The following is a 16454-nucleotide window of genomic DNA, read 5'->3' as shown; positions in this document are numbered from 1 at the left end:
TTGGATTCTTCTTTGCTGCACCCCGGTATCCAGGTAAGCCTTCCCTTCGAAGATGTGACTTAATCGTGGACAGTTGAGACTTTTCATGAACATACCATTTAAATCCCAAAACAGCTTTGAATCTTAAGGCTTTACTTACTGTGTCATCTTCATTTTTCCTAATTCCAATAGTAAGCTTTCAAATTTCAGTATATTAAAAAAGGCAGAAAATGATGTTTATTTAACAATTGTTTCCTTGAGCTTGCCAGCTCGGCCTCTTTATATGAACTTAAAAATAATACAGTCACCATACTTTAGTAATTGCATTCTTATTTACTTATTCTGAGTTTCATGTTCAGTCTATTTCCTTCAACTTAAAAACAAAATCCCACCTTCCATGAAATTACTCCTTAATAATCAGTTTACTTAATTACAGGACAAAAAAGCTTCATGAAACCAGTAGGATCTTAGATTTCCAAACCCACTGCTGTATTCATGGCTGCTTTTAAGATTGTTTCCTCACAGTCATCTAGATGCGTGGCTACAGTGGTTCCATTTTGCCATATCAAGGCACAACTACACATCCATTCCCCACCAATTTACAGTGGACAAATAAGCCTCTCAAAATGTCATAGTCAGAATTGGTTGTGGTAGACTCAATCCCCTCACTAGGAAGTCCTATCCCTTCAAAAGTCTAAGATGAAGTAACTATAAAAAGATGTTTAAAAACACTTGAGAAAACTAGGTTGTTTCAAAATGCATTCAAAACTTATTTCCCTGATAACTAAACATATCTTGGTTTTTATAAATTAAATATATTCACAGAAATTAAGCTGGTGGTTATGAATCACCAGGCGGCAACAGACTGTACACAATTCCTTGACAAGTGCATCCAACATATTTAAAAATAAACTAAACATTGCAGTATAAAAATAAACTAATACTGTTAGCATCATCTTCTTCTGAGTCTGTAGGGTCAGTCTTCAGTCAAGTTGATTACAAAGTTTTTTTCTATAATGTCCTTCAAAAAGAGCTGCTCCGCTGTCACGTTGTGGTAGGCATTCTACAGAAGCAAAACAGAATAAAGTCACCGTCTATCCCAGTCCAAGCAGCAACGTAGTACCCAGCATCTAGAAAGTTTCTGCATAAAAAACTCAAGTAACAACCATCCAGGTAGACTTTTTAGTTACCTTATTCTTTATTCATTCTTTTGCTAGAGCCTTCCCTACAGCTGACTCTTCCACGTGAACCCCTTGTCTTACTTCCTGGCCTCCTTAAAGGGATCTAAAGCTAGAGAACAAAATCTTAAGTCAAAATGGGTTGATAATTTTAATAAAAGCACCTGAAACTCCTAGGAGAAATCAGCCTAGAGATAAACTTGTGAAGCACGGTTCAGTTTAAGATAATTCTTACAAGAGTTCTCTACTATTGATGGATATCCTAATTTTCCTCACGAAGTTGTTTCAGTGTTATTTAGCGCAAAGGAGAAGTGATCCTGAAGTCTGTCCCAACACCTAACTCGAACTACTTAATATTTGTCTCACAAGGGGTGGGAGGTGAGGTAATACAATACCAAGCTCTAACCCGAATAATACCAGTTCTTCAGCTTGTGTAGTGTTTGCGGACGATGATGTAAGAGAACTGATTGCATAGGGTAGCTCTGTATCTGTTTACAGCCAACCATTCACGTTTCCATATTAAAAGTGGACAGGTAACATTTAATCCTAACACTAGTGATATGCCACTAACCTCACTTAGACAACTCCTTCCCATTCCGTTAAAAAGTCTTACAGATCTTGGGGCATCTGGATGGCTCTGTTGGTTAAGCATCTGACTCTTGATTTTGGTTTAGGTCATGACCCCATGGTCACCGGATCAGGCCCCATGTCAGGCCACGTGCTGAGCATGGAACCTGCTGAGGATTCAGATTCTCTCCCTCTCCAAAATAATAATAAAAAGTCTTAAAAATCCTATCTACCACCAATGATCTCTAATTCAAGAAAAGCATGATCTACTATAAAGATTTGCAATCTTTTTGAACATGAATACTCTTCTATGGAGTTAACATGTTATAGACTGCATCTATATAACTAAAACAATACATGGGAAAACACAACAAAAAGCTGTATCACCTTCACCCGTGTTTTCAGTGCTCAGTCCTCTTCTGTGGATGAGTATCCCTGTGCCATGGCGACGCTTTTACGTGACAGATACTACGGATAGCAAGGTGCCCGTGTGTGTATTTCAGGAGTGCAGACATAAAGCTGGGTGCCTATCGGCGTTTGATGATACTTGAGAACAACTATGTCATATTCCCAAGGGTCTGGGCCCACAAATCGGAACCGCTGTGGTACCAACAACCCTGGGCCTCGGTCCGAGTCTCAGCACTCGGTGGGGGGAAGCAGCTCGTAGCCTCTCAAAGCCTGTTCCCTCAGCAAAAATGAGAGCGGAGGAAACGTGGGCTTCCCAACTCTCAGGATTAAGGATTATACCCCAGTGGGTCTGCATTACCTTACTCATCAAAGACATGGTAGCATTCCCATAATAGTGCAAAGGACTCTTGAGGTCAGAAAAGTTGTATTTAAATCCAGCAAGGTGAACTTCATGACATATGTGAAAGGCCAGCGTGATGGCAATAATTCCTGTTGTTGGGTGCTTGGGTTTCTGAGGAGGGAAGTTAAAGTTTTTTTTTTTTTAGAATCCAAACAAGATACTTGTTTCCAAAGCATATTTAGGTGACCTCATCTTATGAAACCGGGACTTGTGAACATTTAATCAGGTGAGAAATACTTAGGTTAAACCCTTATCATGTCTTAAGGCCCAAGCCTCAGTTAATATCTATCCTAACTCTGAAAAAGCATAGAAAGCATGACTGAAATCTTAGAAAATCTTTCAAATAAAACTTGACTGCAGTATTAGCCCAGAGGACAACTATCAAATGAAGAAACACCATGAGGCCCAAGGAAAAGGATGCTGCAGCCTTATTTTGCAAAACATGCTGAATCAGGCTTCCTGTGGAAAAAGCAGAGCCCGTGAATTTTGAACCTATCTGTAAAATGTAAGGACGGGGTAATTCACCAATTGGATCATCATGGTGAAAGACTTCACATAAGCCTTAAACTAGATCTATATTATAATCCTAGTAATTTAGCTGTAGGGAAAGCCTAACTTTAATCAAGAAATTTCAATGACAAATAGTTAAGACTCTCACTAGAAAATAAAAATGACATACATAGTAATGTCACAGTCTCAACTGGCTCGTTGTCAATTTAAAAACAAAAAAAGAAACCAAGCATCCCTTCACATACACCTATATCCTGAAAATGCAGCCACATATATGACAGGAAGATCCTCGGAGTTTTATTTCTCACCAGGATGGCCTTCAAAGGCAAAAACAAAATACATCTTAAACTTTTTAACACAACAGTCTAAAAATATTTCCTTTCGATTAAGTGTTATTTACAGATTCCATGGAAATTATATATTATGATTCTGAGGAGGAGAAATCCAAGAAGCACAATAATAGCAAATAAACTGCCTGCCTGTGGAATAAGCTTTTCCTTCCCTCCGCCCTACTGTGACCACACAGCCCTTCAGCTGCTAGAAATGGAAATGAGTGATTGGGTTAAAAACCTGGGAGTCATCCAACCTCACCGATCTCATCACTTTCTCCTGCTTCTGTCCATTCCCTTCATGTCCTTTACTTCCTTTCTTCATACCATAGAGTACTTGATCCATCATCAGAGCCATCCCTTATGTAGACCTTCCATTTTCTGTACCCATCACCCACATAAATGATCACCTGACAGAATCTTAACCCTGGGTCAACCCACACCCTAGCAGAACAAGCCAAGAGAAAATAACATATATGCCTGGGCATGCATTGCAGTTACTGCCAAAGTCTCAGGTGGCCGTTCAGTGTTCCCCCAGTGAATTTCCACTCCTGTTTTCCAAGATGACATTTATACCTTTAAATCCAACAGCTCCAGCCTCCTTTCTACTTTAAACTGATAATTTAATCTTTATTTTACAAACAGAAACAGAAGAACTGTACCATCTTCCCAACTCCTAATCTACCTCCATCTTCATCTGTATTTTCAGCACTCACTCCTCTTATGTGGATATGATGTCTCTGTTCCTACCTATGGCCAACCTCACCAATAATGCACTCTTTCATCCAATCTCCTCTCTCTCAACAAGCTTGCCTGTCTACAATTACCCACTTTCTCTCATTATTTTCTTCTGTTGAATCGTTCCCGTCAGCATATAAACATGGCCATCTTTAAAAAACAACCACAAAAGCAGTCTTTCTTGATCCTGTGTCTTTCAACCATTTCTCTGCTCCCTTTTCTAGCACAACTCCATTAAAGATTTGTCTCCACTTGCTCAAGCCCCCCCCCCCTTTTATTCTTGTCTAGATTACCAACAGGACTTCCATGTTTCCGGAACCAATGTTTATCATTTGCGTTCAGCCTCTGTACAGCATCCCACATAACTGACCTCTCTAAAATACCACTGTGTCCTCATATGGCTTCTAAGACCCCATGTTCTACTGGAACTTTATTTACAACTAGTTTTAGAGGACTAAGGTAAGGGTCGCCCTATGCTTTTGGAGACACTACCTAAAATAAAAGTTGTATCTAATCTTACTTAGGAAAATTTAGAGCTAAAGTAGAGCTCTAAAAAGTCACAAAACACACTCAGTAGCGGTCTTTTCCCCTCAAAAGTAAGAAACTACTAAGAATCTGTCCCTTCAAAAATTACTACGAAATAAGGCTTAAATTTAAAATATATATGCTTTTTGTCTTGGGAATTCCATATGTCTATCCTATAGGAATCACAAGTGGACTGAAAATTCATAGAATCACATGCATTCTTATATATAGAGGAAGAAAGCTAGATGAAAACGGAAATGTCTAAAGGGAGGGGAAATGGTAGAGAATATTGGGTATAATGGCCACATGTTGAACAAAAAGTGTAAATGCATAGAAAATATCTAGAAAGATAGAAAAGGCAAAAAATAAAAAGTTTGAGGGACAATGCGAGTCACAAAGGAAGGATGATTTCCTTTATTATATATAATCATATATTAGAATATAAATATAAGTAGATATATTTGATTTGTGTTCCTTGTAAATTGTTTAAGCGTAAGAATAATAATTCTAGCCTTTAGAAATTTTTTTTTAACATACTAAAGGAAAACTACATGATGTATGTTTATTTTTTGGATTTTCCCTCATTACCAAAAGGAAAAACCTCATTTCAATTGAGATATTATGTTACACGGTTTCTCAAGCTTCGAATGAAGAACTGGTCTCTGCCACTCTGTGGGTCTGGAGAGCACTGTTTTCTGGAGAACAGAACCGGAAGGACTACATGGGGAAACTCCCTTTGTTTAATTAAAGAGTTTGGAGTTTCAACCACCTTTCCTTTCCTCCAAATTCAGTACGGGTGTCTCCTCTGTGACCGCAGAAATATTTCTGAACTACTTTGTCCTTCCCTCACCTTTCCTCGGGCTTTGTGGTGCTATTTTGATCAGAGTGCTTCAGACAATTTTTTTTTAGCCTAAAAAGCCACACAACTGTCCTGAAGCCCTTCCTGCTCCTCTGAGCACAGCAGGCCCATCAGCCCCTCCCCCGGTCCCTCCCCGGTCAAACTCCCCTCACTGCAGAACACTGAAGACAAGATTATGAGAACCGAGCCGAGCCGTTCAGGCATGCAGCAGACCCCAGAAGGGCTCCACAAGGGCAGGAAGAAAACACTCCCCGAGTCCGCCACCTGGTGAGTCATGGCTCTCGTCCCTTCTAAGAACCATTGGAACCCCCATCCTACCCAGCCAGATCGTCAGTTTGAAACCGTGCCAGGAAAAATACGTACCTGATTTTTGGGAAACACTTTTGGGAAGTGAAGCAGTTCGTAAGCTGCCATTCTGATAATGAAAGGATCTAATATTCTGATTTGGTAAGGTTTATAGATCAAGTTTAGGGCCGGTTTCTTCCAAAAGCCATTGATGTTCTGAAATAAAATAACACAGAAAATAGAACATTGCAGTTGTCTTTTTTTTTAATGGAAAAAAACTGAAGGTAATCAGAAGGCAGATCAATTTTGCCAACTTACTATTTTGCCACCTGTCAACAATTCCCACAGCCACTTTAAATCAAGCGGCTTAAAAGCAGTGAGAATCACCGTAGTGTTAGGATCATTTTGATTGGGATCTGAAAAAACAGATTCTGGATAAAAAAGTCGGAAGGTTGTCCTTCTCCCAACTTCCTCTTCATGTCCTAAAACAGGACCATTATTCATTCTGTGGGTAGTAAACACACAAGATACGTAGACCGAGTTCAGTAGAAGCCAAGTCCATTCCAGTTTCAGAGCTTACAGAACAGGACCAACAGCAGAAGCCGCGGTCCAGTGCTTGAAGCTGTAAGGGGACTGCTTGAGTTTTAAGGCCGAACAGCCGAAGAAATCATTCCCTTTCCACGAGACGGCTGGCTGGATCCAAGGCAGAAATGCTGAAAATTCATTGTGGGGCCACCACTAATTCAGCCCGACCTCCAGGAAAACCAAAGACTAAATGAAACCAAATGGGAACAGAGAACCACAGAACACTAGAGTTGAGAGAGACCTTGGAGGACCTCCAGAGCAAAACCCCTGGGGTAAGGGTCCTGGCGTCCAGACGAAGTTACTTGCCCCACGTTATAGTCATGTAGCACATGGACCGACAGGTGAGAATCACACTGCAAGTGATTTGAAGGCCCATCAAGAGTGTTGTGCTCCTTAATAAATAATATAAAACATCTGTGTTACACCCAAACACAAGCAAATAAATGTCACTGCTAGAATGAACTAAAGAACCAGAGATCTCCTGTTGGGTTTGCGCATGCTCAATGCCAAAGTCAGACATGCACTATTTATGCATACACTATGAAGGCATGCTATTAAAAGTAATGCTTTGTTTCCAAAACAGTGTCCCCTAGAGGATAAATACTGTTTCACCCTTTGCCACGGACTCGATGTAATACAGACAGTCTTAATAACCCTTAGATGACTTTCATAAATGCTGTGCCCGTGGCATCCTCCCACAAGGGTTTGCTGTGGTTCTGGATGATCAGATGTTAAGACAATTACAGGTTTTAAAATTTGTTCTTAAATTGTTGTGTGGGGGGCACCTGGGTGGCTCAGTCGGTTGACTGTCCGGCTTCGGCTCAGGTCACGATCTCAGTTTGTGGGTTCGAGCCCCACGTCAGGCTCTGTGCTGACAGCTAGCTCAGAGCCTGGAGCCTGCTTCAGTTTCTGTGTCTCCCTCTGTCTCTGACCCTCCCGTGCTCGCGCTGTCTCTGTCTCTCAAAAATAAAAAATATTAAAAATTTTTAAAAAATTGTGTGAATAAACTTTCACAGCTCCTCAAAATGGACAGTGAACAGAAAAAAAGGTGACCTCACAATGCAGAAACTCTTGGCAGCCTATAACCCGGCAAAAGCCCCAAGCGCTGCCAGGTCAGCCTAATGCACTGCCCCAGTACGAAACCTTCTCACTCTTCAAAAGACTCTGCACAGCCATTCCCAACACACACAACACGCCTCCCAGGTACTGACCTTGCTTCAACCTTTCAATGAGAAAATAGGAGATGGAAATGTCCTCATTCTCCCACCACTCCGTGGGTGGGACTCTTGGTAGTCATAGCCACAGTCCCAGTTTTCCTTTCCATTATAGAGGACCAGCCACGCTTGCATGCTGCACCCATCCCCTCTCTCTACCACACCAGTCTCTCTGTTCATTTCGTCAGTTTACCAGTATGCTCTAGAAACAAAAAAGCCTCCGGAGTCCATCACTATCTCCAGCTACCATCTCGTATCTCAGCACCACAGCAAAACTTCTAAAGAGCATTGCCAATGCTTGTTTCTCTACTTTCTGACCTGCCATTCTCTCCTCAAACCACGTGAGTGGGGCCACTCCCCATATCATATCTCCAAGTCTGCTTTTGTCAAGAGTATGGGTAAGCTTCCAGGTGCCAGCCCAGTGGTGAACTCGCTGTCCTTATCTTGCATGACCGACCTCTCACCAGCACTGGACATAGTGGACCTCCTCTCCTCACTTTTCAAACATTTCCACCTCATGGGTACATCCTCTTCCAACTCTTTTTTTTTTTTTTTTTTGCTCGACGTCTAAGGATAAGGAAACTCAGGACTCCATCCCGCACCCTCGTCTCTGTTTCTCCCTGGGGAACCTTGCCCAATCCGTGGTTTAAATACAGCTTACAAGCTGTTTACCAATGAGGTTTTAACTTGTTTAACCAACTACCTACTTGACTACCACTGCAAATCTTAGAAGCAGCTCAAACCTGACATGTTCACACAGAAATCTTGATTCTCCCTCTAAACATGTTCCCACTCTAGTCTTCCCCCAACTCATTCTCTTAAGCTGAAAACCTAGGAGGAGGTATCTGGTTCCTTTATTCCTCTCTCTCTTCATATCTACCACCTCAAAAAAAATCCTGATAACTCTACCTCTACAACACGGCTCAGTCTATACTCCCCTCCTTCTCTGCCGTGGCAATCCTGTTCCAAGCCGCCATCATCTGCCTAAATATGGCCACCTAACTGACCTCTTCATTTCTACCCTTGTCCCACATACTCCATTGTCCATGCCACAGCCAGGGTGTTTTAAAGGCATAACCAGATCGAGTTGCTGTCCTGCTTTAAAATCTTTAGGGGCATCTGGGTGGCTCAGTCGGTTAAGCATCTGACTTCAGCTCAGGTCATGGTCTCGTAGTTCGTGAGTACAAGCCCCATGCTGGGCTCTGTGCTGACAGCTCAGAGCTAGAAGCCTGCTTCAGATTCTGTGTCTTTCTCTCTCTGCCCTTCCCCAGCTCACACTCTCTCTCTCTCTTCAATAACAAACATTTTTTAAAAATCTTCAAAAGTTTCCTGTTATCCTTCAAACAAAATCCAAGTTCTAATCTCCGTTTACACACTCAGCCCTACACAGCCTGCTCCTTCAGGCACCTCTGCAGCTTCTGATTCCACCACTGTCCCCAGGACTGCTGCCCTCCGACCTCACTGCTGCTCCTCTCAAACCCAGGATCATATCCTCCCCCCAGATCTGCACGAAACATTCTCTGCTTGGGTTGCTCTGATGTGGCTGGTACTGTAGACTCGCTTGGATCCATCCTAGAGGTCTCCTCCTCAGAGTGGTCATCCGTTCTAAAGCAGCCGTTCAGTCATTTTCTGTCGTATATGTGTTAATTATATGGCATTTGTTATTGTATTTTCATATTTATTTAATTACTGTTTTCTTTCCTTCACTAGAATATAAGTTCCACGGGGAGCAAGGACATCGCTCTTATTCACTGCTGTAACCCCCGTGGCCTGGTTTATTACGGGGAATTGTGCCTGGCATATTAAGACTTCATAAATATTTGCTGAGTGATGACCTGAAATCTAGGCCTGCTGGAGCCAACAACTGAGAGACCAGTTATGTCATATACTTAAACATCTCTAAGCAACTCCTCTTCCTTCCAAAACAGTCATACTAAAATAGGGAACCATATATATTTTTTAAACAATTCCAGGTTAGCAAATAGGAAATATACTTACCTTATTATTACATCATAGGAGTCAATTTTTTCTCCTAATGTTTTATTCTTCAAAACTCCTCCATTACCAACCACCACGCACTTTTTACACGGCACACTGCTGGGCAGACAGACAAGTGAGAGGTTGAGACATCTTTCACATAACTGGGTGAGTCCAAGCACTCATTCATACTTTCCAGAACCCAAAGCCAAATTTCATTTGTTACACACGCAGAAAAAGAACCGTCACTTTTAGGTCTAGGGATATATTAGAAAGATACAGGATTCCATAAATAACATTCCATAGGAAGCCTATGATCGTTAGCAACTAACAGATGTTTATGAGTCCATGCACAGTCCCTCGCTTGAGTCTCATAACCACCTGCTGAGAGGAAGCCTCATACTCCCATTTTACAAGCGAAGAAAGGACTTCAGAGAAGTGCTGGATAACATCTCAAAGTCATCCTCCCAAGAGGCAGAATCAGGATTTGCATCCAGACTCTTGGACATCAAAAACACCACTTGGCCTGCGATTCTGCATGTTAATGTTGACACCAGTGTGTTTACGTTCCACAGCTGTATGTTGTTCACCAGTATTGCCCCCCCACCCCGAGTTCCTGGCCCTGGGTCACTGCTGCATCTCATCAGTGTGGAGACAGTTGGGAATCTGGTGGGGAAGGGGTAGCTTCCTTGGATTTGCCCATGAGCACTTCAATTCCCCAAAGATGTACAGCTCCTTGGAGCTTAACCAATATAAACTCAGAGTTCACTCTGTTCCTGGCAGAGAGCTTTAAAGTAGATGATGAAGTGGGACTTCCTGCTCCTGACGGGGACTGGCCTGGGACTCCAGATTGTGTGCCATCTGCTTTCAGCAAACCCGGCCCACCTCCAGGCTCTAACCACCTCCCAGCTAAGCCTGGAGAGATGACCACACCAATCACGTCCTTCTCCTTCAGGGGAGACAACAGAGTGGAAACCTGTTGTCCTTCCAGGGCTCTCATGATGGGAAAGTATAAAGAAAAAAATTGTTTCTCTAAGAACCATGAAATAAAGCAAAGCAGATGAACTCTAGACCACAAGGCTCTCAGGAAATTAATGAGTAGCAAAATTACCCAAATACTGTAGAATACTTAAACTTAGAGGGGCACCTGGCTGGCTCAGAGGAGCATGTGTCTCTTGATATCAGGGTCAGGAGTTCAAGGCCAGTATTGGATCTAGAGATTACTTAGATCAACTTAAAAATAATAAACATTGAGAATGCAGGAATACAGGAATAATTAAAAAGAGCCAAACACTAAAACGAACAAATCAAGAGACTATAGATGCTGGCAAGGGTGTGGAGAGACGGGCACCCTCCTACACTGTTGATGTCAATGTAAACTGGTGCAGTCACTCTGGAAAATAGTGTGGAGGTTCCTCAAAAACTATCAAAAGAACTCCCCTATGACCCAGCAATAGCACTGCTAGGGATTTACCCAAGGGATACAGAAGTATTGATGCATAGGGGCACGTGTACCCCAATGTTCAGAGCAGCACTGTCAACAATAGCCAAAACATGGAAAGAGCCTACATGTCCATCACCTGATGAGTGGATCAAGAAGATGTGGTATATATACACAATGGAGTACTATATGGCAATGAGAAAGAATGAAATCTGGCCATTTGTAGGAAAATGGATGGACCTTGAGGGTGTCATGCTAAGTGAAATAAGTCAGGCGAAGAAGGACAGATACCATATGTTTGCACTCATAGGTCTAACAGGAAAACAGGAGAAACCTAATGGAGGACCTGGGGGAGGGGAAGAGGGAAAGAGAGTTGGGGAGAGAGAGGGATGCAAAACTTGAGAGACTATTGAATGCTGAAAACGAAATGAGGGCTAAAGCGGGAGGGGGAAAAGAGGTGGAGGTGATGGAGGAGGTCACTTGTGGGGAAGAGCACTGGGTGTTGTATGGAAACTAATCTGACAATAAACTACTTAAAAAATAAATAAATGAAATAAAAAAAAAAAAAGAGCCAAACATTGGCCATGTCAAGAAGAGACAATGTACACCCTCCTATACATATAAATTGACCTTTTTGCCTTAGAAATTGTTTAATTCACTTATTTGATAAGTTTTTAATACTTAAAAACTTTTTGGGAACACTTTTTTGGGGGACTTTTAGCTCCCAACTTCAAGAATTGTGTTCTAAATCAGTGTCTGCTTTGCTACAAAAACAAGATCCAGTTTCACAGATGTCAGGGACTAGGGGATGGGGGGGACACATTGTCCAACAAGCACCGAGGATGTAGCCCCCAAAATTCCTATCGTGGACCAATTGCAATGTGCTCTAGAGCACAGTTTTTAAATGTTTGTCTTGAACTGTGAAAGAAACGTGTCTAGATGCTTTTATATGCAAGTTCGATATTAATCCCAATTCCAAGAAGGCAACTTTACCCACAGTGCTGTGTGACAGGTGGCATGGAGAAGATGGGAAGACTGGCAAATATTCAAACCCTCTCCTCTCTGGGCATACTGTCATCCTCTTCCCCAGATCCAGCTTATGAATACTCTGTAACGAGGGCAATTCTCACATGCACAGCCCCTTTGGCTTTTCCTTCCATAACCTCAGGGCCGGTTTCATACAAATTAAAGGCTGAACCTGTGAAGCAGACTCCATCTCTTTGCTAAGCAAGGCTGGGCTTGGGGGAGGGAGTGCCGAGATATGGACAGGATCCAATAACAGCTCTGTTCCTATGTAACCCGTATGAGGGTGGAGGAGAGATCTCTGTAACTGTGGCCTCCAGACTAGCCCTCTCCCTTACGGCTGGAGGCCACTTCCCTGTTCCCACGTGCCCTGCAGCTACAGCATCCACCCCGGCCTGGGATTTCCAGCCTGCACCAGGCTGCCTGATTCCAACATCATCAAACATACCAGGCTACGCGGGAGCTCGCACCACCGCTGTGTCTCCAGCGTTCCTACCCTGGAGCCTCATCAAAGGACCACTGACCCATAAACCTGATCTCTGAAGTTGACCTAAAAAAAGGTAGCTCAACACAGTCCCAGACACAACCAGTTCCATAATCACTGTTCGGCAATAAACCAATAGGCTCAGCCTTAGTGGTCACAGAAGTTTCTGCTCAGTGGTATCTTTATCAAACTGGATTATAGTTGGTCATCCAACTATAGGGCCATCATTTTGGATCATGTGTGGCCACAAAAGTACTATGATAAGAGAAGCCATACTAATATGTCACATTCCTGGTCCCCTCTCAGGCTCAGGGTCCCAGACCTCCTCTCACAGATCCTATCAACCCTTCGAGTCAAGGGAAAAGGGGGTAGAGGGTTAGAGGCTCTACCACAGGAGCCCCAAGGATTAGCTACGGAGAGAAGGCGGTGCTTTGTACTCAGCTCTATCGCCTCTTCCTGTTCATCGTCTCAGGAAGTTTAAGGGCTTGGGAAAAATAGAAAGAAATCTTAGGGACACTGCCTCACTCAAGAGAATTCGAATTCTAAAGACACGTTACAGTTCAATGGCTACCACATTTTTAGAAATTTCATTATCTTCTCTGTTAGCATTGGAGGGGGCAGCTGGGAGGAGAGAGGCCCTTTGTCCTTAAAAAAAAAAAAAAAAGTTTGCCAATGCCTCTGAAAAGAAATCTCATCAGTGAAATTTCACTTTCCCTCCTTGTAAGGGATATTGCAAAGACTCATTTTTCTCAGGATCACCTATGAAACTAGAGAATCTCTTAGGGGCATTCCTAGGAATGCTTGTTGGCAATAGCATCTTATCTACAGCTTATATTCGTGATGGGAAGCACGCCGTGGTACAGGTACACAGTCTGAACCACACACCTCACAGCTCTCTCCCTAGCAGGCACCCACGTGTTACCAAAAAGTTGATTCATCATCCCCTTGGCTTCCATCTACCTGGTCTGGGCCCCTGGATTCCCTTGTTCCCTGAGGTGTGAAACTGTAACTTCCAGGGTCTTTGGGTACTGTATAACGTCACCATATTTAATTAACACAATTTTCATGCACAAATAGCTACAGAGAATTTTGAGTCCCTAGAGGGCAAGAATAGTATTATTTATATTTCTGTATTCTCCAATCTAAAGCTTCCTGATTCACCGGCTGTCCACTTTAGACGTCGGTCTGGTTGTTACATTAAGGAGGGTGATTGTTTTCCTACACTATGTTTAAAAAAGCAGCTATCTGTTCTCCCTTCCCCCACCCCAGAAACAGATGGGGAAGTGTACATGCCCCAAACTGCTCACCCAGAAAACAAAATCACTCCAAAGTGCCTGAACCTGTTAATGGAAAATCTGGAAAACTGCTGAAACAGTTATGGTGAGAGATTATGCCTCTCCCAAGCGAAAGGCATGCTTCTCAAGTCAGGCCAACCCAGAAGAGTTACTGCCCTCTGCAGAGGTAAACATCAACACCATCAATACAGAGAAAGTAAACGTGAATTGCCCATTTCAAATGACCTGTGACCTGTCTTCTGAATGCTTTCTGACATGCACTTTTCCCATTAAAATATATCACTCCATCTTCGGTGCAACAATCTATACAGATTCCACTGGGCATTTTCCCACACCCATTACCCTGTGTACCTGCTGGTAGAGCCCTGTGTTCATAAAGCCTAACAACTGTTGGTCTGGAGGTGGCCCCGTGACCCCTCCTGGGCAGAAAGATCTGAGAGAAGTCTATTAGATGTTCCAGAAAAGATTTTACCCCCAGCAAGAGCGTGGTTTGAAAAGGTGGCTTTCGCCTACAACCATACCACCCTGAATGCACCCAATCTCGTATGAAAAGGTGGCTTTCTTTTTATCCACCCACCCCTTCCTTTCCTCTTAGATGCTGATGTGATAACATAAAGTTAGAGCAGCAGCAGTCATCTTACAACAGGGAGAGACAGAGAGCGCCACAGAGAAGCTGCCCTGACATCACCGAGCCACAAATTCAGTCATATAACCAGAGCTACTTCATACAGATGTGTACACTGTCCAACTACAAGGTGCTCCATTCAGGTAACTACATGTGTGAACAGCCACTCCCTGGAGCTGTGCAATCCAGTCTGTGTGTCCACACACAGCCTAGTCCACAAGATGGAACCACAAACCTGCAGACATGAACCCACATATTGAGGCGACATAGGAGATAATAAAGGTCTGCTCTGTTTAAATCGCTCTTAGGAGGACGGTTACTTGCATCTGTAGATCCCAAAACCTGAGCAATGGTCTGTGGCTAGAGGCCTGACTGCTGGTTCTGGCTCCCCCACTCAGTGTCTTTGGGACCTTGGCCTGGAGTCCTAATCTCTGGGACCTCAGTCTGTCCTTTTGTGAAGGAATCACCGAGGTCTCAAATGTTGATACTCTGCGTTGCAGGAGACCATTTCCTCCGGCACATTTACCCTGGTTTCTGTATCTCCACTCAACATCTGACATCAGCAGTTGTGATAAAACAGTGGCTGCTCCTGCCTTTTTGCCACGTGTGACTCACTCTGTTGAGACAGAATCACAACCCCCCGCCCCAAGTTCTCCTCCCTACTGAAAATGCTGCCATGTAAAGAAACCCTGCAAAACAACAGGAGGCCCAGAGTCATGCTGCAGACACTGAGAACCTTTATAGAGCTTGGGCTCTTCTTAAACAACTGCTGAGGTCTCCATCTTTTTCTTTTTAAGTTGTCTGTGGCTGTGCTCCCGCCCTGGCTGGTTGCCAGTCTGGCCCCGCTCCGCTGATGTAATATAATGGATCCCGCCTGGGTGAGCAACCAGGCAGCTGTCACAAACGCCTGTCCACTTAGCATAGATGCTTCAGCTCAGAAAGGGATTTCTGTATAGTTACTCTATAACCACCGGTGCTGGACTCACACTCTTCACGGAATCTGGTGGCCTTTCAGAATGCGATGGTGATGGGGGTGGGGAGGTGGAGAGCTGGTTCACGCATGTAAGTGGGAGCTGAGATCTTGGGATTCGGGGTTTCTGCAGCCCTGGCTGAGGGAGAAGGTGCTCCCACTAAGGAGAAAGCAGTACGCCCAGGACTGGGGCACAGGCTGGTGGTAAGGAGATACACGAACAACCAGAAAGGGTCAGGGCCTTGTGACGTGGGCACATTGTAAGTGTTGCTTTTCTGTGATGCAACTTCCTTAGATATCCTCAGTCGTTAGTGAGTGTATAGACCATGGCCCCCTCATGGGGGCTGTGCTTTGGAGAATAAAGGGAGGAACCAGAATCCCAAGAACCTAGCAGCAGCAGCATACAGAAAACATGACAAGAGAAACCACTGGTTCTAGGCCTGGCTTCACGGTCCCTTCTGAACGAAGTGCCACAGAGGCTAGAGAGGAACTGAGAGGTCACTGCCACCATCCCAACTTTTTTTCAAAAAGATTTTATTTAATTGGAATATGACTCACATGTCATGAAAGTCATCCTTTTAAATACAATGCAGTAGGTTTTAGCCTATTTGCAAAGCTGTGCAATAACCACCACCTAATTCAGATCCTCAGCCAGTAGCCATTGCTCTCCGTTTCCCCTTCCCCACCCCCAACCACCACAACTCTTTGTCTCCATAGCTCTGTCTATTCTGGCCGCTTCCTATAAATGGAATCATGTGGTAATTGTATGTGGTATGTGCATTGTATCATATGTAACTGTATCTGTACTTGGTATTTCGTGACTGGCTTCTTCCATCAAGCATGGAGTTTTCAAAGTTCGTCCATGTTGTGGCATGAATCAGTACCCCATTCCTTTTTAGGGCTGAGTAATATTCCTTCAGACGGATATACCTTTAATTTCTCCATTCGCCAGGTGGACATCTGGGTTGTTTCCACTTCAGGACTACTACCACTAATGCTCCTCTGAATATTCATGTACAAGCTCAATGGTCATGTTTTCAATGTAAGCTTTCTATTTCCAGA

General features: G+C 43.4%; 1 protein-coding gene across 5 annotated transcripts in view; it reads right to left on the bottom strand.

The window, feature by feature from the left end:
* Positions 1–183: 183 nt before the first annotated feature.
* ST3GAL6 (ST3 beta-galactoside alpha-2,3-sialyltransferase 6) overlaps positions 184–16454 on the bottom strand; it is a 60399-nt gene continuing 44128 nt past the window's right edge. For 2 of the 5 annotated variants that reach the window (XM_029939180.1, XM_029939183.1), the window contains 5 exons: positions 9576–9674; positions 6097–6283; positions 5857–5994; positions 2491–2643; positions 184–1042 (listed from right to left, as the gene is read on the bottom strand). In XM_029939180.1, the coding sequence (XP_029795040.1) occupies positions 956–1042; positions 2491–2643; positions 5857–5994; positions 6097–6283; positions 9576–9674 (664 nt within the window). In that variant the 3' untranslated portion in view covers positions 184–955. Of the gene's footprint in view, positions 1043–1169; positions 1270–2111; positions 2193–2490; positions 2644–5856; positions 5995–6096; positions 6284–9575; positions 9675–16454 lie in introns of all 5 variants that reach the window. The other 3 variants (XR_003908610.1, XM_029939182.1, XM_029939181.1) reach the window with 3 other exon arrangements.

This window comes from Suricata suricatta, chromosome 5 (genome assembly GCF_006229205.1).
Source record: "Suricata suricatta isolate VVHF042 chromosome 5, meerkat_22Aug2017_6uvM2_HiC, whole genome shotgun sequence".
NCBI classification, from domain to species: Eukaryota; Metazoa; Chordata; class Mammalia; order Carnivora; family Herpestidae; genus Suricata; species Suricata suricatta.
This window is presented reverse-complemented; position numbering and strand designations above follow the sequence as displayed.